This window comes from Elaeis guineensis, chromosome 1 (assembly GCF_000442705.2).
Source record: "Elaeis guineensis isolate ETL-2024a chromosome 1, EG11, whole genome shotgun sequence".
Lineage (NCBI taxonomy): Eukaryota > Viridiplantae > Streptophyta > Magnoliopsida > Arecales > Arecaceae > Elaeis > Elaeis guineensis.
The window spans coordinates 127,786,663-127,811,738 of NC_025993.2; the positions used below are offsets into that span (position 1 = coordinate 127,786,663).

The 25,076-nt window shown below is 34.6% G+C and overlaps 1 protein-coding gene across 8 annotated transcripts in view; it reads left to right on the forward strand.

The window, feature by feature from the left end:
• The first annotated feature begins 16,645 nt into the window (after positions 1-16,645).
• LOC105061295 (uncharacterized) overlaps positions 16,646-25,076 on the forward strand; it is a 41,314-nt gene continuing 32,883 nt past the window's right edge. For 2 of the 8 annotated variants that reach the window (XM_073261854.1, XM_073261858.1), the window contains exons 1-2: positions 16,648-16,983; positions 18,182-18,931. In XM_073261854.1, coding sequence (XP_073117955.1) covers positions 16,816-16,983; positions 18,182-18,931 — 918 coding nt within the window. In that variant the 5' untranslated portion in view covers positions 16,648-16,815. Of the gene's footprint in view, positions 16,984-17,997; positions 18,089-18,181; positions 18,932-25,076 lie in introns of all 8 variants that reach the window. The other 6 variants (XM_073261853.1, XM_073261863.1, XM_073261861.1 and 3 more) reach the window with 6 other exon arrangements.

The following is a 25,076-nucleotide window of genomic DNA, read 5'->3' on the forward strand; positions in this document are numbered from 1 at the left end:
ATAGCTGACAATAGTTGTCATCCCATAACTCCTTTTAAGTGGTACCCATCTAAGCCAATAATAGTTTACATCCATCAAGAAAGCCCCTCTTACAAGTATGGAGATAGACATACAACCTTTGGAACATAAGCCGTTACCCTTGGACAATCATCTGACAAGCATAATACTATCAGGATTAGTCCTCTTAATCACATCACAATACTCTCATAATTTTTATATTGCTCTCTATGTGACTGTGAATGGCTAGCGGTGCATTCTTCTTTACTCTATAGGCTTGAGCCTTGGAGAACTACACCTTAACATTCCTCTTAATCCTTGAACAAATTCTTTAACACTTCATTTGGTATCAATTTTAGTATCTTCCATATAGGCTTCAAACAACCATTTAGAGTTCAGAAGGTGAGTATCAAAATATCTCCATATTTATTTGTGGGTTGAAACTTTCTAATCTGATAAGTAGATACCCTCTATAGGAGGAGGCCAACCATAATTTTTCTTACATACAACCATTACTTTAGATATTTCATTATACTTGTATACATAATCAAAATTTTATTGTATAGGATACTACCTCAAAGCCTTTCTAAACATATTAATTGAAACAAAAACCATTCCCAACATCAGAACTATAGGTTCAAGAAATCTATGACCTCATGGAACTTTGGGAACCTCGAGCAATCCATTTATCCTTCTGATGAGCTACCAATACTTTTGAGCTCATCACTATCACTGAGCTCAGACTTTTTCTCAATAATCTCCTCTTCTTCTACAACTCCTTCCTACTATCCTTGAATATTTGTATCAACAACTAAATCATCAATATGCACTTCAAACAGCTCATCATCCTCGTCAGAATTCAAGAAGTCATCCAAAGGTAGACTATAATAACTATCAGAACTGATTGTGTCATACCTTTCTTCACCTATAGGCTGTTTATCAGGCTTCTACCCTACCCCTACCCTTCATCAAGTTCATGATTCTACCGCCGATCCCACCCCTATTAAGGCTACTACTGCTGCCCCTATTGCTACACTCTAGCTACCTCATCAATCACTTGATGGATGGAAGTGCAAAGGGTGGCTTTACTATATCCAAATCAATCTTATCAATTTCATGTTCTATATATACTACTATATTGCTCTTCCTCTTAAAGATAGCCATCATTTGGAGCACATCTTGATCCGTATATTGAGGCTTTAGTCCCTCTTCCAAAGATTGCCTTAAGACTATATAGTACAATTGTTCTATATTTTGGTAACCAAGATCATTTGTGAAATTTCTTGACTTAATATAACTCATTAAATCTAGGTCATAATTATAATAATAGCTGATGAAGCCACCAATGTCTTGCATGCTAGGAGAGAAATGAAAAAATCTACATGATGGATTTCTAATATAACTAAGTCATCCATTTGGCATACATACATAAAATCATTATTAATATAACATTGTTATAAAACAGTAGTATTATCTAATTTACTTAACATACAATACTATTGCCTGACTTACTTAACAATAGAATACTATTACAACACAATAATGGTCCCCAGCCTCCAACTAACTGATTTTCATCAAGATAATGCTTTATCACAGTAACAATACAATAAAGTAAATAATCATGCCCCATTTACAGATGTAAATTATACTAAACACAAGATCCCATCTTTCTTATGGGTTCTGCAGTAGACCACTACAATTTAACTATGTTAACAATCCTCATGGAAGGTGGCCTCAAAATCTAGGATTGTTGTCTTCCTATCATACCAAAGTCTTAAGAGTTCATATAGTGCAATGATCCCTTGCATTCACTACTTTTAAGTTCTTTAGGTCCACTATCCACTAACACTAAGGCTATAATACCTTCCAATTCATATACATGGTAGCTCCAAAAAAATCCCCACAATTGGTTGACTAGAATCCCCAAAACGTTTTGAGAAAAAAAAATCTTACTACAATCCCCAAACAGGACTCTAAACTATAAATCTCAAGACATTACGAACTCACACACCATATTAATAAAAATAAAAAAATTGCGAGTATGAAAACACGATATCCATGATTATCAAGCACAAATAAGTTTAAAGGAAAATTTTCAAAATCATACATATTCATCATTTTCCTTCCAAGGAATCTCTAATTCAACAATTAGTGCGGAGTCCTGGAAGATGGAATCCCACATGAAGAATTGGAAGGGTTAGAGAGCTCTGGCACTTCAATTTTTCTTCAAAAAATAATCCATTTAATCATTAACCACCCAAAATGAATAGAGTGCATTTTGGTCATTTAGTCTTTTTCGTTAATGTTGTTCAGCTAGATACAGACAATCGGGCCTCTTTGCAATGATTTTAAAGTTTTAGGATCAGTTTGAAACTTTTTAAACTTTTGGAATCAAAGTACAAATGGAGGAAAGTTTAAAGAGTATATCTGTAATTTTTCTTAAAGCACTCTATCCCTTATTATTCATCTATTTACATAGATCTCAAAGACACCATCCTCTATCATTTATCCATTTGTACGGCTCTTAAAGTGCTTTATCTTTCATCACCCATCCACCTACATAGGCTTTAAAGGATAAAGTCATTCATCCACTGACACAAATCTCAAAGTGCTACTTTTTTTCCTTCTTTTCAATTCCTACCAAAACAAGAGCCCTTTGTTAAGTGTTGACCCCAAGGATAATTTTGATGATGACCAAATATTGAAGTATAAAGGGACACTAATACCTTTTGAGTTTTTCTTAAGAATATTTTTATAGATGCAAAGCACCATTGAAATGGGTTGAAATAAATTGAGAACACCTTGAGCCAATGAGACATGAGTTGGAGTCAAATTTCATACAAAAAGATCATTTGAAAGAGATTGAGTCGACTTAAGATGGAATTGAGTCGACTTTAGCACATTTTGAAGATGGCACGTAGGAGTAGCACGGTATCGAGATGACTTGGAACAAGTCGAGTTGATTCCATCTCAGAGAACAAAGAACAACTTTCTGTGGTCTGAGATCGAGTTGACTCAAAATAAAATCGAGTCAACTCAAAATAAAATCGGATTGACTTGAAGTCAGTCTGAGTCAACTCATGAAGCCCTGACAGCTATAACGGCTAGTTCTACAGCGATTCAGATTTTTCACAGAATTCTTTCAATGGCTATATTTTGACTCCAACGGATAAAAATGACTAATTTTGGACTCAAACAACATCAAACTTGATGAGAATCATTCAAATATAAAAGAAAAATCAAGGAAACAAAATGGAGGGACTATTTTTACTATTCAAAGTGAAAAAAAAAAAATCTTTTCAATATTCATTGTGTTCAAGAGAGTTTACCAACTTTCAACCTATTTCTTCTTGACTTTTGTGAGATCATTGAAGAAGTATTCAAGAGTCTTAACTGTAAGCATTCAAGCACTCAACAACCATGCTTCAACGACTTTCAATCTGCTCATTAAAGAAGCTTTAGTATTCTATTATTCTTTTCTTTCATCTTTCATTGTAACTAGCTTCAATTGAATTTTGAAACTAGAGGATAGGCTCATCCAAGCTTGAAAATTAGATTGTAAGCCAAGAGATAGCTTTATATAGGTTGTGGTTGGTGATCCAGTGTAAAACTAACTAGATTTTAGAAAGTGAGCTCGAAAAAACTATCCGACTATAATCTCAGACCTATTATAATGAAATTCTCAAGTAGATCTTGGGAAGTGGATGTAGGTGCTAAGAACATCGAACCACTATAAAAATTATAATATTTATTTTGCTACTTGCTTGCTCTTTTGCTTATCATCTCTTTGCATTTTAGTTTACTTAATTGCATAACTTTCAGTATACATTATCACTTCACTATTTTGCAAAAATAGCACATATCTTATTTAAATTTTTAAAAATCTAATTCAACTCCCTTCCTTTGGGTTGTCTTGCTGGACAATAAGTGGTATCAGAGCCCAGTACTCACTTATATTTGATCTAACAATCAAGAGTTAAGATCAAATGGCAATCCAAATTAGTGCATCTCTTGTCGAAAGGCAATCGACCAATTGTCCATCTTTGTTCAATGGAACAAATTACACTTATTGAAAAGCATACATGCAAATCTACATTCAAGCAGTTGATTATCAATTTTGGAGAGTTATAATCAAATATCCTCACACATCCACAATTAAAGTAGATGGTAAAGATGTTCCTAAATCCGAAGAGGATTGGGATGAGCTTGACATGAAATTGATTGAGTTAAATGCAAAAATTATGAATATTTTATATTGTGTATTAGATGCTAATAAATTCAATAGAATTTCTACTTACATTTCTGCTAAAAAAATTTGAGATAAGTTGGAGGTTATCCATGAGGGTACCAACCAGATTAAAGAATCTAAGATTAATATGCTTATTCATAAATATAAATTATTTAAAATAGAATCAAATGAATATATTATCGATATGTTTACTAGATTTACTGATATCATTAATGATCTAAAAAATTTGAGAAAATCTTACGATAATAGTGAATTTATTCATAAAATTCTTAGATTACTATCAAAGGCGTAGGAGGCCAAAGTCACCGCAATCCAATAAGTCAAACACCTCAACAAGCCACCATTGAAAGAACTTCTTGGTTCTCTCATGACCCATGAGTTAATCATAAAGTAAAATGTTGAAAAAAAAAGTAAAAAGAATAAGACTATCACCCTCAAATCAATCACATTGGAAGATGATGAAAGTGATGAGTCAATTGATGAAGGTGAAGAAGATGATTTAGCATTAATAGCAAGAAAGTTCAAGAGATTCATGAAAAAAAAAGCAAAATTTTAAGAAAAGGCCATTTAAAGGAGAAACGAGCAAAGATAGAGAGAAAGAGAAAGACAAGAAACTTCTTATAAGCTTTGAATGCAAGAAGTTCGATCACTTCAAAATAGATTGCCTCCTTCTCAAGAAATTAAATAAGAAGGTCAAAAAGAAGACAATGATGGCAATATGGAGCGATAGCAAAGACTCAAGCTCCGATAAAGAAACACAAGAAGTGGTCAACCTTTACTTGATGCTTCATCAAGAGGAGGTAAATGCTGAAATTTTTTTAGATTTTACATTCGATGAATTGCAAAAGATATTTTTAGATCTTTTGACTGAATTTAATAACGCAAAATTGAAAAAAAAAAGAACTAAAGAAGCAAAATCTCAATTTGATTCATGAAAAGAAAGAGATTTCGAAAGAAGTTAAAGTTTTAATGGATGAAAATAAGAAAATAAAAGATGAATTGAAAAAGATAAAATCATTTGTTGAAAAATTTATCTTTAGTTCAAAAAAGTTATAGATAATTTTAAATGAATAAAAAGTGATTTTTGACAAAGTCAGTCCAAGATTCAAACCTCAAAAAGAGCAAAAATTATTCAAAATTTTTTTTGTAGATGCCTCATCAAATACCTCTTTAAGCATTATATGTTTTTATTGTGAAAAGATAGGACATAAATCATATGCATGTGATTTTAGAAAGTTGAATGGAAATATGATTAGAAAAGTGTAGGTTCCAAAAGGAACCATGAGAACTAACCTTAAAGGACCCAATATGACTTAGGTACCTAAAACTTCTTGATTTCTTCTTATAGGCATGTCTTGCACCCAAAAGAAGTAAAAAGCTTTGGTATCTTGATAGTGGCTGCTCAAGATATATGACCGGTGATAAATCATACTTTGCCACTTTTGAATCAAAGAATGGACAAATTATTACCTTTGGAGACAATGAAAAGGGGCGCATCATTGGTATTGGTGACAGTCAATTTTCACCCTCTACAATCATTCAAAATGTATTATTAGCAGATGGATTAAAAAAATAACTTACTTAGTATTAGCCAATTTTATGATAAGAGATATAAGGTAATTTTTGAATCATTATTATGCATTGTATCCAGTCTCAATGACAATGGCATCATATTTATTGGATATAGATATGACAATGTATACATGATTGATATAGATGATCTTCATATAAAAAATAGTTAATATTTATTGCAATGGATGCCAAAGTTAGTGAGACTAGTTGATTGTAGTATCATAGATTAGCTCATGTTAATATGGATTTACTTTCAAAGCTTATTAAGAGAGATCTTGTTAAAGATTTATCAAAACTAAAATGTGAAAGAAATCAAATCTGTGATGCTTGTCAAGTTGGAAAACAAAGAAGAAACTCTTTTAAACCAAAAAAATTATTTCAATACTAGACCTTTAGAATTACTTCAAATGGATTTATTTGGCCCAACTAAAACTATGAGTTTAGGAGGTAAAAAATATGGTCTTGTAATTATAGATGATTTCTCACGTTTTACTTGGGTTATGTTTTTAACAAAAAAGATGAAGCATTTTCAGCTTTGCTAAATTTTATTGAAAAACTTTAAATAAAAAAATACATCCATTTTATACATTCGTAATGATCATGACATTAAATTTAAAAATTAATATTTTAAAAATTTTTATAATGATAAAAGAATTGATCATAATCTTTTTATACCTAGAACATCTCAAAAAATGAGATAGTAGAAAGAAAAAATTACACATTAGAAGAAATGGTACACACCATATTATGTGAAAGTAATTTGCCTAGATATTTTTGGATAGAAGCCATTAATACAGCATGTTATATCTTTAATCATGTTTTAATTCAGCCTATTTTAAAGAAAACATCATATGAACTTTGGAAAAAAAAAAGAAACCAAATATAAACTATTTTTATATTTTTGGTTGTAGATGTTTTATACTAAATAATAGAAAGAATAATTTAAAAAAATTTGATATCAAGTCGGATGAGGGTATCTTTTTAGGATACTCCACATCAAGCAAGGCATATAGAGTCTTCAATAAAAGAATCTTTGTTGTTGAAAAATTTATTCATATGATTTTTGATGAATCTAATGATAAATATCCTAGAAAGAAAGATATTTTAGAGAAAAATACTAAAATTTTGAGCAACAAAATGGACAATCTCATACTAAAGAATGATCCTCCCCAAAATGAAGAAGATGATGTAAAGAAGGATGATAAAGAAACGAAGCATAAAGAACTCATTCCAAGCCGAAAGGATGATCTACCTAAAGAGTTGACGTATGCTCGTGGACATTCAAAAGATTTGATTATAAGTGATCCATCTCAAAAGATAAGAACTCATTCTTTTTTAAGAAATATAAATAATTATCTAGCATTTATATCTCAAATTAAACCCAAAACTATTGAAAAGGCTGAAAGTGATCCAAATTGGATAAATACTATGCAAGAAGAACTAAAGTAATTTGAAAGAAATAAAGTTTGGACTTTAATTGAAAGATCCAACAACTATCCAATAATTTTTTGAAACTAAATAGATTTTTAGAAACAAATTAGATAGAAATAAAATTATTGTTAGATATAAAGCTAGAGTGATAGCTAAAGGATATAATCAAGAGGAAGATATTGATTTTGATGAAATCTTTGCTTTAGTTGTAAGATTAGAAGCAATTAGATTGCTATTTGTATTTGCGTATTTCATAGACTTCAAACTTTATCAAATGGATATTAAAAGTATATTTTTAAATGATTATATAACTAAAGAAGTTTATGTAGAACAGCCATCAGAATTTAAAAATCATATTTACGCTAACCATGTTTACAAGTGACACAAGGCACTATATAGTTTAAAATATGCACCTCATCATGGTATGAATGGTTGAGTAAATTTCTATTAAAAAATAAATTCACTAGAGGGAATGTTGATAAAATATATTTTTGAAAAGAAAAAATAATGATTTATTAGTAGTACAAATTTATGTAGATGACATAATTTTTGATGCTACTAATGGATCTCTTTGTGAGGAATTTGTTAAGTTAATACAGGATGAGTTCGAGATGAGTATGATGGGAGAGATGAACTTTTTTTTCAGACTTCAGATTAAAAAAAATGAAGATGGAATCTCTATCAATAAAATAAAATATACAAAAAAAATACTCAAAAAGTTTGAAATAGAGACCTCAAAACCAATGAGCACACTCATAAGTTTCTCTTGTAAGCTTGATAAAGATGAAAGGGATAAAAAAAATTGATACTAAATTGTATAGAGGTATGATAGGATCTCTATTTTATCTTACCACAAATAGGCCAGATATTATACTTAGTGTTTGTATGTATGCCAGATATCAATCAGATTCTAAAGAATCTCACTTAATTACTGTGAAAAGAATATCTAAATATTTATCTGGAACTATAAATATAGGACTATGGTATGATAAGCTATCTCCATTCGAATTAATAGGATATTCTGATACTAATTTTGCTGGTTGCAAACTAGATAGAAAAGCACAAGTGGCACTTGTCAATTTTTTGTTCTTAACTTAATTTCATGGTTTAGTAAGAAATAAAATTCGATAGCATTATCAATAGTCAAAACCGAATATATTGCTGTCAAAAGTTGTTGTGCTCAAATCATATGGATTAAACAACAACTTGAAGATTTTGGTATTAAACTTAACAAAATTCTAATAAGATGTGACAATACAAGTGCCATTACTTAACTAAAAATCTAATTCAATACTTAAAATCGAAATACATTGAAATAAGAGATTATGTTCAAAATAGTGAGGTAATGCTTGAATTCATATACATAGATAAACAACTAGCTGATATTTTTACTAAACCTCTTAATGAGGAGAGGTTTAGTATCATTAGAAGAGATCTAAGGATTTGCTATCACTCAGATTAGATCTCATCCTCTTTACCAAAATTAAATTGATCTAAACTCAAAATAATCAACTTTATCTACATAACCATTGATTGACCTTTTTTGAAAACCTCCAATGTCCCTAGTGCATTAAATAATCAATGAAACAATAATATATTTCAGACTCGTGCTCGAGTCGACTCAAATATAAATTTGAGTCAACTCATGCTCAAGTCGACTCGAGTAAAAATTCGAGTCGACTCATTCATCGGGGCTCAATTTTTTTAAAGGAGTTCTGTAAACCCTATTCACCTTTACCTTTCACTATTTCTTCGAGCCATCTCTCTCCAAACCCACATCGATTCACTCTGACTCCCTCTAAACTCTCTCGATTCTCTCTTTAGTTTACTTTCTTGATGAATCCGAGCTATCCCATGGCACCCAAACCAAATATGTCGGGAGCAAGCATCAGAGGAACTTGCGATCAGTTGAAAAAAGGGCGAAACATTGGCAGGAGGCTTCTGATGGACCATTTGCTCCTTTCCACTCTCCTCCCCCTCTTCCTCGACTGTTCATGGCTATAAGAGTTGTCACAATTGAGAGGAAGGTAGATTTTGGATTTTTGGATGCTGAGCATTTCTGGATTAGCAACTGAATACAGCAACAAGGTTAGAAAAAGATGTGCCCTTTTAAGGTACCAACTTATCCAAATCTTGTACGAGAGTTCTTTAAAAATTTAAGAGGTAATGAAAAATTTGTTGAGTCAATGGTAAAGGGGGTGCAGATTTCTTTATCTGAGGAAAAATTAGGGCAAATCTTAGAAGTGCCTAGGATAGGAATTTGCTATCTAAACTTAGATGACAAAACTAAAGCTTGAAAATATGTATTGGAGAGAAAAAATGTATCAAATATTGAGCAAGTAATTGAAATCAATTATCTATGGAGATGAGGCTACTGCACAGCATAGTCAGCCACATATTCTTTCTTAAAATCAGACATCAAGATTGGGTTGCTAAGAGAGATTTAGCAGTAATGTTCTACTTGATTCAAGGGATTGTGATGAACCTACCCTCAATGATGCTTCAACAAATCAAGAATGCGGCAAATAGATCAAAAGCTTGTCTCCCATACGGCATGGTATTTTCTTTAATTTTCAAAGACTTTTAGATTGATCTTGAGGGAGAAGACTTTAGAGAACTCATGCGTACTAACTATTTTAATGCCAAGACCTTGCATTGCATGAAGATTCATAAGGTTTAGGGCAGATGGGTTCGGATGGAGTCGGGACAAGAGCAGGCTAGAGGAGAAGTTGAGGGTGAAGAGGAAGAGCACTTGGATGATTTTGAGCCACAAGGACCACCCTCTCTTCCTTTTTCAGCTGCTGCATCTGGCTCACCATCAGCAGCAGGCCTCTCTTCAGCACCTCCTCCAATAGTATCACAGTATTTTCTAGCTCTAGCCTCTCCCCACACACCCTCCATGCATGATAAAAGAGGTGTAGAGTAGGCTATGGAGAGGGTGATGAAGAAAATAGAAGAGTTATTTACTGATTTTCAATAGCAGATCAGTCAGAGTCTTGAAGAGCAAAGAGTTTCATCTGAGGGACAGTTTGAGTTTGAGCATCTTAGTCAGCAGACCAATATCTTGTCCCAAAGATTGAAAATTTTAAAAAGTACTCAGAGTAAGACATCTGATTTATCTTAGCAAGTTGAGCGTTTGAATGTGAATGCTGCCAAATTGCAAGAAGAGTTGAGGAGATTGTCATTTCATAGCATAGCTGCATGGAGATTGTCATCACTGCTATTCAGAGGGTTGAGGCATAGATTGATCAGCTCATGGCTCGGATATCTCCACCTACTATCCAGCTTAGACCCTCCCCCAGTCAGCCTCACTCATTTATTATTAGACCCTCCCTTCAGCACCTCTGTTAAACTTGGCACTGGCTTCCCTCCTATCCACCCTGGGCCCTTTGCAAGGATTCGAAGCAAGAGATTGGCACCCTCTTCCTCATCTTCTGAACCCATCATTGAGTTTCCATCAAATGAGGAATAGTTTTCTTAGGGTTAGAAACTAAGTATGTCTTTTAGTTTTTTATGTTTGTTTTAAATGTTATTAAGTATTGTATTGTTTGAATAGCATCTTTTTGTAAATAATACAAACATATTATCTGTGTTTATCTTTGTATTAGTCCTTAATCATGTATTGCTGACAGACTTATGTATTGCTTAAAGTTCCTTTTTGTAAAGTCATACACATATATGAAATTTAATAGTTACTTCTTCAATGCAATGCACTTTTGTTTTATTGTCATTGTACCTTATTGCTTGATTTTGATGATGACAAAAAGGAGAAGAAAAGAAGAGATAAAGAGCTATAATGCAAAATGAATAATGAAAAATTTTGGAATAATGAAAAAGAGCTATAACGCAAAATAAATAATGAAAAACTTTGGATTAAGAACTTTAAAATTTTAAGAGTTTTAAAAATCTCTAAGAGCTTAAATTAAGGGGGAGCACTCCTTGAGGGGGAGAAAAGAGCTCAATTTTTGCAAATCATACTTAATTATATAGAATTGAATATCATGATTAAGTTCCTATAAATTCACTCATACTCTATATCTAGTTTAATTTGAGTGAAATTTGAGTTATTCTTTTGCATATGCTCAATATTTTGTCATCATCAAAAAAGAAAAGATTGTTGACTCCAAAAGTAATTTTGATGACGACTAAATATTGAAGCATAGAGGGATACTAATATCTTTCAAGTTTTTTTTTTAAGAATATTTTTGCAGATATAAAGTACCATTGAAATAGATTGAAATAAATTGAGAACATCTTGAGTTAATGAGACATAAGTTGGAGTCAAATTTCATGCAAAAAGATCATTTGAAGGAGATTAAGCTGACTTAAGATAGAATTGAGCAGACTTTAGCATGCTTTGAAGATGGCACGTAGGAGTAGCATGGTATTGAGACGACTCTGAACAATCAAGTCAACTCAGTCTTAGAGAATAGAGAATAACTTTCTACGGTCTGAGATCGAGTCAACTCAAAATATTTTTGAGTTGACTCAAAACGAAATCGAGTCGACTCGAAGAAAAATCGAGATGACTCGGTCTTAGAGGACAAAAATTATAGAGAGTCATATTTCTGTTGTCTTAGATCGAGCCAACTCGAAAACCATCCGAGTCGACTAGAAGACCAATTGAGTCGATTCGAAGTCAGTCCAAGTCAACTTATAAAGCCTTGGCAGATATAACGGCTAGTTTTGCAGTAGCCCAAATTTTTCATAAAACTCTTCCAACAACTATATTTCATCTCCAACAGACAAAAATGGCTAGTTTTGGACTCAAACAATATTGACCTTGGTGGGAATCATTCAAATATAAAGAAAAAGTCAAGAAAACAAAAAGGAGAGACTGTTTTTACTATTTAAAGTGAAAAAAAGTGACTTTTCAGCATTCATTGTGTTCTAGAGAGTTCACCAACTTCCAACCTACTTCCTCTTGACTTTTGTGAGATCATTGAAAAAGTATTCAAGAGTCTAACTGCAAGCATTCAAGTGTTCAACAATCAAGTTTCATTGACTTCCAATCTACTCATTAAAAGAGCTTTAGTGTTCTATTATTCTTTTCTTTCATCTTTCATTGTAACTAGTTTCAATTAGGTTTTAAAATTAGGGGATAGACTAATTCGAACCTAAAAATTAGATTGTAAGCTAAGGGATAGCATTGTATAGGTTGTGGTTGGTAATTCGATATAAAATCAACTGGATTTTAGATAATAAGTCCGAAAAAACTATCCGACTATAATCTCAGATGGATTATAGTGAAATTTTTAAGTGAATCTTGAGGAGTGGATGTAGGTGCTGAGGGCATCGAATCATCATAAAAATTATAGTGTTTGTTTTGCTACTTGCTTGCTCTTTTGCTCATTATCTTTTTGCATTTTAATTTACTTAATCACATAACTTTCAACACACATTATCACTTCACTATTTTGCAGAAACAACATATCTTATTTAAATTTTTGAAAATCTAATTTACCTTCCCCGCCCTACTCTTGGTTGTCTTGCTGGGCAACATTAAGTTAGTAAGGAGGATAGTTATGAGAGTTTATAAAAATTAAGCTATTAGGTGACCTTCACGTTATAATTCTAATAGAGATAGATGATTGGTCGACATGACAATGATTTTAAAGTTTTGGATTCTAATTGACACTTTTGAACTTGTGAGATCTAAGTATAAATGATCCAAAAATGAATGGGTGTCTTTATAATTTTTTAAAAAGAAAATGTGATGGTACATGATAACAAATGCCAGTACAATTGTTCCCTTAATAACTATTTTTATTGTAGTAGAGAGTCAATAATAAAGAAACATGCTAAAATTATTCAACTATAAAAATAGAAATTCAGTATAATATTTGCTTGCTAAAGTCTTTACCCACATATCTGCTAGCTCCTATGAAGCTTGGCATGGTCTAGTTGGTTGTACTTTCTACTAGTTTTGAATCCTATGTTGTATCAAAAAAAATCTTAAAATACCTTTAAACATCTAAAGTTTTTTGCTGGCCATCACTAGCCTTCTCTATCCCATCCTGTCTTCCTTAATGCTACTTATCTCTCTTCTTACACCTAAAGAAGGCCGACAATTGCCCAAATATCTTATCTTGGGCAATTCACTCTTGCTAGCTCTTTTATCGACTCACATTTCGGCCTCCACCTACTCCACCTTACCTCAACCCCATCCCATCTTATCGATTTTTTCAAGTTCATCCAACTCCATTATTTATCACTACCTCCCCCTCTCACATCCATAACTACCACCACCTTGCCCCTCTGTTCATTGATCCCTAATGATGGGTGTGATAAATGTTTGGCGTATGCAGCTGAATGTTATGCAATGGAATAAAAGTCATGCATGGAATAGGATCACTCTTTTTTCAATATATTCTATAAATCATCTTGAACATATATATATATATATATATATATATATATATATATATATATATATATATATATATATATATATATATATATATATATATATATATATATATATATATATGTTACATTCATAATAGAAGAGATATATATCTATTGGGAAACATCAAGGCTGTGGAAGTATACAACTCTTTGAGAATTTTTATCCTATGCAGCTTTGATCCATATATCTATCTTGCACTTTACCTAGCCCTGAGTGTCCAGCAACTATTGGCTAAGGGTTACACTATAGAAAAATCATATCTTACAAACTTTCCCCCTTTCTCTCAGTTTCTTGTTGGAGAAGAACCCTAATTTAGGCCTGCACAACTACCTTCTCTTGGCATGTGTGGTTAGGATGCCACAACCCTTGGGCTACCACCCATTTGTATAGTGGTGGAAGGTTCGGATCTTTTGTTGGTTGACCCTAACTAGGAATGCCGAGTTCCAGTAGGATTTTGCCAAAGAGGATAAGAAAGAGGAGGTGGCGTTCTTACTTGAATTACCATCTAGAGTCCTTGTACTTTAATTAGGAGACAAAAGAGGGTGCTAGCTACTAGGATGGCCACCCCTATCTTTTAGATATGCACACTCCGAGAGGAAGTGCACCATTTAGGTGGTGTTTAGAAGATAAGAGTTTTAGTTGCTTATCCTTCTGGCTGATCTCCACTTGGATCCCATCCAAGTGACTTAGGGTTGACCTAGATCAAGTCTTAACTCAACTAGCTTAGTCCTTGTATCTAGATTATTTCTCTAGTCCAATCTCTTCTTAATAAAATCTAGATTTTTCTTGATCCAATTTATGAGAGAATTATCAACCAAAATCTCATTTCAATATATCTATAGATAGATAAGACATACTAGATGCATTACGAAAGTAGATCAACTTAGATTTGTACTCACTAAAAACTTGGTCCTGTGAATATGGACACCATTACATATTATTGAACTTCTTGATGTGTAGGATAGATTTCATGGGTCTTTCTATTTTTGCACAAGCTAGGTCATATAATTTAATCCCATATTATTCTAGTGTCCTTGAATTGCTATTGAATATCATATTGTTAAATCTTTAGTCATACAGTTTCATGACTTGCTAGATCCTTGATTTATATTAGATACCCTTCTATCAAAAACTATTTGCACAAAACTTTTTGAAAATAATTAATTATTAACTATAATAATTCATAAAAACAACTATTTACAAAATTTGTCAAGTTGTTTTCTAGCCAAGTTTGATATGCTTGAGCGCATATCATTTCTGATAAAAATACTATCTATTATGATGGTTTTCATATTGGACAGCCTGAGTTGCAGTCACATTTAGATCCACTAAACCATTATACTTCCTATCAAGAACATAATCCAAAGTATCATTATATTGATACATGGGTTTGATTACAAATTTATTGACCTCTACATATAGCAATATGTTATGTCCTTCCGATTAAAGAACCACTTGCAAACTCATGTACCTAGCCAACACCTCTACTCTTTATGGTACTAGATGAGGTGAATTGCTAATGTTGACCATTTTGTCTAATAGCACATTTGACTATTAGTGCAAAGTTTCACCTTAGTGAAGAAGGAACTCCATGAAGTCACTATCCATCTGAGCAGTCTTATGTGATACCCAATCATACCTGTAATTATAGCCATAGTTCAAGTACTTAGAAATATCCAATCCTCTCTAGAAAATATTCCATCCACTTGATCAAATTCTCAAAGTATTTGTGGACTATTTTTGTGGCTCTATAGCTAATGTGAGATACATACCCAATATTGTGTATATAGCCAATTCTTTAGATTGAATGGTCTGAGGTTTTTTGAGAGCTTATAGGAGTCTGAGTTTACACAAATATCTTATACTCTTATGGATTTAGACTTAGGCACCAGGGCTATGTAATTAATGCAGGCCATTCTAAATTAGTTCTTAGAACATAGTTCTTGTTTTCCTGGTGTTATTTTTTGACAAAAGATTTTTTTTAAAAAAAATAATGGTACCAATTTGAGCCATAGATTTTTTAGCAGGTTGTTGCCAACAAACATTGTTAATAAGATATATCTTACATCTTAAAAATCATCAAATTTAGCATGTTTGAGATGGGTTCAGGTTGTATCTTTCATGCAAAAAGATAATTGATCTTATTTTGTAATATCAATGATTATATCGCACTTTTCACAAATCTCAAAGCATTCTAAATCTTTTTATTCATGTACTTGCATGGATCTCAAAGCAATCATTGCACGATCCAAAAGTAAATTCATGCAAAAGAACTTAATCATACAACCCCTGTCCTTCTAAGATATATTACATAATTCGATATAGAATAAGGTAAGCAATGGTAGAAAAATGCTAATAAGGTGAGGCCAAGAAGCCTTTTCTTCTATTTAGCTAGTATTGGACGATCATGATCGGTCAGATCCCAGGCCTTAGATATACTAATATTAAACTGGATCTACTCGACCACAGATTGTTTTGTATTTTGAGAACCGGCTCTAGAAAGGATGCGATTTTTGGTTGGCACTGCTTTTCATATTGGTGGTTGGTACGAGAGGCACAAACGAGTCGAGCTGCTTGCTAACTATTCAAGTTCGATTCGAGATTAAGCTCCATTCGATTTGATTATTATCAAGCTCGAATAATTTGAATAATTTTTCGAGTCGATCTCAAGTAGAAAATTACTCGACTCGAAAGCTCACGAGTTCATTTGAATTTATATATATTTTAAATAATAATATTTTTATTTATAATATATATATTATTAGTAGGTTAGATTTGAATTTGAGCTATGGTTTGGATAATATTTGAATAAAATTGATCTCAAATTTTATATTTTTTTATTAAATGGAATTCGAGTTTGAAATATTTTTGATGAATTTTGAGTCAAATTACGAATCCAAACCCTTTAGAGTCAAGCTCGTCCCGCCGGCTGCCCAACTCGGCTCGGCCCCATCGCTTCCCTAGTTGGTACCATCGCCATTCGGAAAGCCGACATTTTCCCATCATTTGGCCATAACTCAGAAGCGGGAAACCCACTTGGTACTGGTGTCGCGATTCTAAAGCCCGGAGTCGAAGAAAATTTAAATGAAGTGACGAAAGGTAAACCCTAACGCTAAACTCCTCGGTGGTCTCGGGACCTCCGCTTCTCTTCGCTCTCATGGATGTCGACCCAAATTTCTCCTTGCTTCTTCGAAATCTCAAGATGGATGATCCGTGGATCCTTCCGAAGACGTGGGAGTCGATACCCTCCGAGAGCGGAGCTGCTAGATCTGGCGATGCCGGTCGCGGACCTCAAGATCCGATCTACGATTCTTCTTCCGTTTCCGTAAGTGATTTTTTTTCTCCTTTTGTCCTTTTGATGTCCCTTCTTCCTTTTTGGTACAATTCCGACGAAACTTTGAGATCGTTTCTTATTTTGCTGTGAAATAAAAACTTTTCTTTTCGATTTTTTTAGTATATTCCTTTCATGCTTTTGTTTCTTGAATGGACATGGCTGAGTCGGAAGAGCGTCCAATTGACCTTGATTATTAGGTTAGAAATGTGGTCAATAAATGTTATTACTTGGAATTGTTTTCAGAAGAAGGCGAGATACAGATTTAGAAGGCATTGTTGGAAGTAGAAAAAATGGGTTGAAGAAGAGAGAGACAGAAGCAACCATCGTAAGGTAGGGATAAGGATAAATTACAGAATGGGAACCAACTATATTTGATATGGGGCTGGTGAAATTCAAATGTGTTGGTATGCACCATGGAGATTTTGGGGCATCGAGTTTTGCTAAGAAATTGAAGAAACAAGGAAATTATTGTAGAAAAAATAGTTAACCATGATGTGATCAACATATTTGATTACTTGGGTGAGGGTTGCCATCGGGCAGGACCGTTTTCAATGAAGTGGAAGCTTGTGCTTATTAGGAAATGTAAATCATGTTTTTGGGCTCTATAAATTGATTTAGCAGTGGAAGGGGATGCATATAGTGTTATTATTTATGTCAAGGAAATGCTGTCCTTTTTTGTTCTTTTATAATTTTCTGGATGAAATATTTGTCCCTGGCGGCAGGATGCTGCTATTTTTTGTATTTTCAGAACAATAAATGGATGGTGGACCGGTTTGCTAGAAATAGGGTTTTGTAGAAAAACACAATTACGGGTTCTTGTTGGTCCAACATTATCTTGCATTGTTATGCTATCTATGCAGTAGATTTGTACATTACTAACAAGAAAAGCTGCATTAAATCTTCGTATGACCAGCATGGAATCTTTCTTATGTCAATCTTAGCATCCTTATCTATGATTTATTTCATGAATTGGATCCTAATCCAGTAATTTGGTGATTGAGACAGAAGTATGAGAACCTTCAATTTTTTGCATCAAACACTTTACCTACAAGTACTTGACATTACAATTATCTGCTTTGCCTTTTCTGCAGCGAAGGTACATTTATGCTTGGTTCAGTGCCTTTTTTAACTTCATAAGCTGACCACATAGTTCCATCATAGCAATACAAATTGAATAATTTTCTTGCAGGATGCTGTCTTGGTGCGGTTGGTTATAAATGCTCTACAAGGTGTGAAGTCAGCTCTTGCTGAAATTGAGAAGCTCTCAGCAGCATTTTGTTCGAGCCCAGCAGATAGAACTATTCATCGGGTTCCTAGTTTGTGGTGTCGATCATTGAGCACTAATGCTTTGGGAAAGATTCTTAAATCTATATATCATTCAGGTCTTCTGGTTTTTTTCCTCCAGAAGTTCATAAACTTTTATCTTGGCGAGAGTCAAGCTATAATGACAGAAAATAGAGACAAAGATGAGGAAGTTGAAGATCTAAACAATCTCAAGTTTGCAGAAAATCTTCTAAGACCACTGTCCAAGGAAGTTCACCATAAAAATGAATTGGGTATGCACCCTCCTTACAGTCTGGTTAATCAGGCATTTTCAGTAGCAGTCAAGAAAGTTTTGGAAGGATACTTTTGTGCCTTTGGTACTTTATTGGCATCAATGAAATTAAGGCGTGCAATTAAAAGTCCTGATGCCTGTGCAAAATTTTCTGATGGAGCTGTCAATCTCATGCTTGCTGTTCATTCTGAAATCACTGTTCTGGAGGTTTACTTGCACACCAAGGAACTAAGAACACACATTGAGTCTCTTGGAAATATCTGCTTCCCCAAGTTTGCAGATCTTGGCCTGTCTGGAAAGGATTTAACAGTCGATGCTAAGTTAGAGTTTCATAACTTCCCAAGAGGTGCAGATCTACTTACATATTTGTATGTTCAGCTCCGAGTAAGCCTGATAAAACTGTTTCCTCTTTTTGGTTTCTTTCCAGTATTTTTTTTCTTATTTATGATTTTTTTTAATATGTTCATCTGCATCTTTTACTTTTTGCTGAGCATGCCTTGCAATTTGTTTTGAGTACGGTGGTCATATTTATATTTGTATGAGTCTGCCATTAGCAGTGTCAATGTGTCGCAGGATTTCTTTTGTCACTATAATATCCACAAAAATTAACATTAATGTATTATCAACTCTAAATCTAAATCATATATAGGAGCTAAATTATCATGTTTTATATAAGCAACCTGCGATTTCAAACCTATGAAAGTTACCCGGAAGTCAATCTTAATCTTTAGAAAGAAACTTCCTATTGTTTATTTCAACAAAGGAACTAAGAAAAAATCTATCAACAGATTTAGCGATCTTCAATGAGTGATTCTGGTTCATGCTAGTTGGCATTGAGGCAATTTCAGTTGCAACGATGAACCTACTTTAGCCTTTCAATTGTTGTACTATCATTGCTTGTGGCAGGCTGAATTTCATTGTTGATTGCTTACTATTATATAAACTTAGTGATTACCTTCTAGTCCTTGGTTTTAGCGAGTTGATGACTTCTCAATTGGAATTTTTCCTCATAATTACATTGAGAGATCAACACCTTCACAAACTGCTCAGCCAAACTGGTGTCTCGTCAATCATAGCATCTCTCTAGGTCAACTAGATGACACATTAAAATCTGTAAAATGCTGATGATCTGGTTGAATATTCTTCTTCTCATGAAATATGATTTTTGATCCAATCAAAAGCCAAATCTTTGACTAGGTGTCCTGTTCATCTTTGGGCTTCTTTATTCTCGTCTTGTGAATGAGCTCACAATTGACGATGCTTGTGTTCATAATCAGGTGGATGGTAAGCTGCCCAGATAAGAGGGTATATTCTGTTACCAATTCTTCTTACTCACATTTGTTCATGCTTGTTCTTTCTACTCTTCCCTTTTCTCCCTTACCGTAAATTGTTGTTAGAAGGGACAATATTTAGTAATAGACAAGGGCATTGCAGTTTTGGACTTATGTTACAACAGAGACTAGCTTATGCTTCAACTTTTGCTTTCTTATTAAGCTTTTAATGCTGTCATCATGCTTTCTATTTGAGTCACATCGAAGTAGACAATTTCTTTTTGCTACTTTCATATTTTTTGTTTCATTTTGTTATTGCATAACGTCTTTTAGGATCTACCATTAGTAAATTTTTGTTAGACCTACCAAGCATACTAATATTTTCATAGATAGTTCTTCTTCTTCTTCTTATTTTTTGGAATAATCACCAACTTATTTTCATGATGAATTCATTTTCATTCATTTTCTTGGTCCAAGCAACTATAGAAAATTGATGTGATGCTCATTTGTCTACTTCTAGCTTCACTTGAGCATGACATTGGGAAAAATGAGAGATCTTCAATCCCATGGCAAAGATGGCCATTGTGCATGTGCAGTTCCTATATTTTAAAATGATAAGAGGTTTTTGTTTATGGTGGTTGACATAAAATCTTTTTTCATCCTTATAGTTATGTAGTCTATGTTATCGTTACTGTAACATGTACAAACTTAAAGAGGATCCTTTTGCTTGTCCAAAGTGCTATTGTTGAGTATTCTTTGTCTAGGAACTTAGGTAACCATCATTTTGCTCTTTTTCTAATGCTCTATTAATGACATTATTGTCTTTCGTAAGTAGCGTGCCATATCGGGTGCTATAGAGCATCGAATATTAACTTGGTAGGGCATTGGGATCGGTATGGGACTCAATATGCCTCTTACACCCTTACATCATACTATTTATCGTGCTAGCTTCAATAGTGTACCACACGAGGTTTTTTCATTTGGTATTGGTACCTGTGATGGTTAGGTACCGGTATTGTATGGCATTGGTTCGGCACCGTACCAACACCTAGCGTAAAATTTCTTCAATTAGCGTACAATATGGTATTGGTATAGTGTATCGATAAGGCATGCCGGAGCCAAAACGGAGCGTAGTTCTTTTTTAATTTCTTCAATCTTTTATGTTTATTGATGTTGTATGAAGTTTTTGAGTGAGTTGAGCATTAATTTGATATTTTTTGAGATGTTTTGATGTGTGGTTTCTTTTTTTCTTTTTTACATGCTTCTTACTTATAAAATGACCATAATTTCAATGGTAAATATATAATTAAAGTACATAAATCGTTGTCTTCATAAAGAAAATCAATAAAATGCAGAATATAAAGTTAATTTAAATACATACCGACATCTAAAATGTGATGTCTCTTGTAGATGGCAGGGTCATCTTCGTATATAGGGTGCTCAATCCAATGCTCTATTCATGTGGTCCTTTACTTCCGCAAGTTCATCGGACTGCCATAAGGTATGTAGCTGAGATAGTCCCTATCCGTGCTATGGGTGATGGTGTTGCTTTGTGAGGAGTCATTTGCCCCATACTTATAGCTGTGTAGCGATCCATTCGAATGTGCGAGCAACAAATTTCGACTTGTAAGGTGCTTTAGGTTTCATAGGATAGTAGCCACTGGTGGATGACTCATCTGAAGAACCATGTCCATAGGGGAAGTAGCTAGCCTGTGGGCAATAGGATTCCATATAGGATTTTGAATTTGACCATGTGCTATGTCATCTGTGGCAGCCTCGCATCCTCCACGAACTCGAGGACCTCATCTTTAGTATGCAATCGTATCCTTGTGTTTTTTGGGGCGTGCATTGTGGTTCTTATCTTGTGTGGCATGAATGACCAAGACTCTTTGGTGAATCAATGACCATCGCAGGGTTGTGAGTCATATATGGTGGTCTGATATCCTCCCTGGCCGCTAGATGCATCATTGCTGCTACTCCCATGTGATGATTTGCGCATGTGGTCATGTAGGGGCTCCCTGTTTGAATCCAATTCCATTCTCCCCAGTGGGGCTTTGCCTTTGCGAGTAGTTGCTTTCTTTCTTGTTATGCCTTGCTTTACATAGCTCTAATGGGAGGATCAACCATGCCCTCTTGACTAACTGGATTGGGTAGCGTGGTGGCCTTATCTGAGTATCTCTCAATCAAAGTGTTGGAAGGAAGTCTTAAATATGGAGCCATGTGACTAACTCATCTGAAGTACCATATCCATAAGGGAAGTGGCTAGCCTATGGGTAATAGGATCCCGTGTAGGATTTTGAATTTGACCATATGCTATGTCATCTGTAGCAGTAGCCTCATATCCTCCATGAACTGGTGGACCCCATCTATTATATGCAATCCTATCCTTGTGGTCTCTGGGTCGTGCATTGTGGTTCTTATCCTATGTGGCACGAATGACTAAGACTCTTCGATGATCAATGACCATCGTGGGGTTGCAAGTCAGATATGGTGGTCTGATATCCTCCTTGGCCACCGGATGCATGATCGCTACTACTCCTGTCTGATGATCTATGCACCTGGTCATGTGAGGGCTCCCTAGTGTTTGAATCTAACTCCACTCTCCCTAGTGGGGCTTTGCCTTTGCCTTTTTGGGTAGCTGCTTTTTTTCTTGTTATTCCCTTTTCTGCATAGCTCTAATGGGAGGATCAACTTGACTAATTGGGATCGGATAGCGAGGTGGCCTCGTCTGAGTATCTCTCAATCAAAGCACTGGAAAGAAGTCTCAGATATGGAGCCATGTGACGATTGGCTGACCATCGACTTCTTTGGCTTGTCTACTGCATGTGAGTGTGGGATATTACATTCTATCCATTGCTTTGCATCCATCCTAGCCTTTTTGGCTACAAGCTGGCTGGTCGTGGAGGCCACCATAGCTCGTCGAGCTTTGGCTACTGCTGCTGGCCATGAAGCCAATGAATCATCGAATCCTCGTTGTATTGGAGATCCTTCCTTAATTACCAAGCAACGATCTCTTATAATTGATGTTGCACGAGTCCTTGATGAAGCAAAAATGATGAAGTTTGACAAAGACAATTTTTACCATGTTGAGCTTAGTCACTTGTAAATGTAAATATGAGTATGCTAATACTTTGTAATACATCAAATTCAACATTACACAAAATGGATTCATTAATTTAAGATAAATACATGAAACTTTCTACTAATCCCATGTGGAATGCTTTTGGTGCTCGCAAGCATCCGAGTCCTGTTCATAATTAGATCTTGAATATGATGCCAATCTTGATACTGAACCAATTCATGTTGCCCATTTTGTATTTGATATTGTTTGACATAGTCTTCCTGATAGTACTTTGGGAAAGAGATTAGCCATCCTTGCTCAGGATAATAAGAGGTACTGTGATATTGTGGCCCTAGAAAGTACCCATATAAATACTATATATGAGAATATTCCTTAGGATACGACCATTGGGAGTATACATTTGAATCATACGTAGAGGGAGAAGGGCTATGTTATGCATTTTCACTATCTGAAGTGCCAACACGGAAGGAGCCCACGAACCGAGCTTCCTCCCTCCACCCTCCCAGCAACGATGCTAATGCATTAGCAGCAGAAAGAAAAAGGTGAAGTTCTTTCTTCCTCCAGCAGCAAGCCAAAGGCTAAAGCATCATCGAAAAAAAAAAAAGAGGGCATGCCCAATTGGGATGGCCATATCAGTGCATGACCTGATCGAGATGGAGGTAGGATGGCTGGGACAGGGGGACAAAAGTGAGTTTTGAGGTCCCGTACCCGTCTTGCATCCCATGATCTCATTGGAGTGGGACTGTACGGCCAGGATAGCCCTGACCCCACTGGTATTTCAATCCTTGGCTGCTCCTACTTTTCATTTTTGTCGATTTCCCTTCTTGAGGACCTACCGAATACGGCTTCTGCCCATTAGGCAGAAATATCTGGTTGGTTAACTAAAATTTACCTACCTTTGTATATCGTTTCATTCGTATGTTTTTTCATCATCTTCTTAAAATCATATAATAAATATTAAGTTTTAGAAAATGCCTCATCTTTAAGATCTAAGTTTGCTAGCTCTTTTGCACTATAAAGCTGTTTGATCCACTTGTTAATTGTGTCATGCCCAAGAAAATTCAACACTATTGATGCATGGTCTTGAGTGTGCTGGAGGTGCAAGGGGATTCAGATTGAGTGCTTGTGTAGGAATGTCAAGAATTTTCTTCCACTACCACCTAGTGTTAGTGTTGAATGGGTGGACTGTCCAAACTGAACTTCACTCAGACCTGCTCATCTTGCTGGTTCACATCAGCAATCTTTTGAAAGAAGGTTGCAGACTTGAGGCCTGGGGGATGCTTAGTGCCTAGGCAATAGGCTGGTGTCTATTTAGGTAGTTGGAAGTCAAGGTGCTGAAATATAATAATTTAGTAAGGGAAAATGTATAATAATATTTATTAATCCAAAAGATGAAACATAACATCTCAAATAAAATGTGTTGTCAATGGAAAGTACTAATTTGGCAACAAGTAATATGATTGATAAAATTAATCTCGTAACCAGACTTGATGCTACAAATTTAAGGCAGGTGTTTGGGTGGTGTAATATGGTTTTAAAATGTTCCCCAACAATGAGTGTCTGGTTCAAGCTATCCTTTCTTGCATCATGATCGACTAATGTTGTGCATTTTATACTGTTAGGGGTATAAATGAGCCAAGCTTGAGTGAGCTAGGCCTAGCTCAAGTAGGGATCGCAATGGGTTGGGTTTGGGTTAGGGTTGGCCAATACCTGTAACCATCCTACAATTAAAAAATTCATATCCATACCCACATGATACCTACCTTAATTTGAGTCGGGTCAAGTAGTGGTGTGGGTTGAATAGATAACATGGTAAGGAACTCATCATGCAAACATTATAACATAATTGTATCTTTGAAAGGGGGGTTTTTGGATTAAGATTATATCAGATTGGATTCAGGACGGGGCATTTCATTATCCATACCCGATTCGAATCCACTTCGGGTATTTTATCGTGAACACATATCCGCCTCGAGTTTTAATCAGGTTGGATAAAATCCACCTCATTTGGGTCTGGTTAGGTATCTAATTGAACGGTTACAATTGCTTTCTCTAAGCTCAAGCTCAGTTCATTTTGCAATCAAGTTGCGATCGACCCAACTTATTCAATTTTGAGTTGAACTTGAGTTCATGAGTTGCTTGTTTAAGAGATTTCACGAGAACTTGAGGTTTTTTA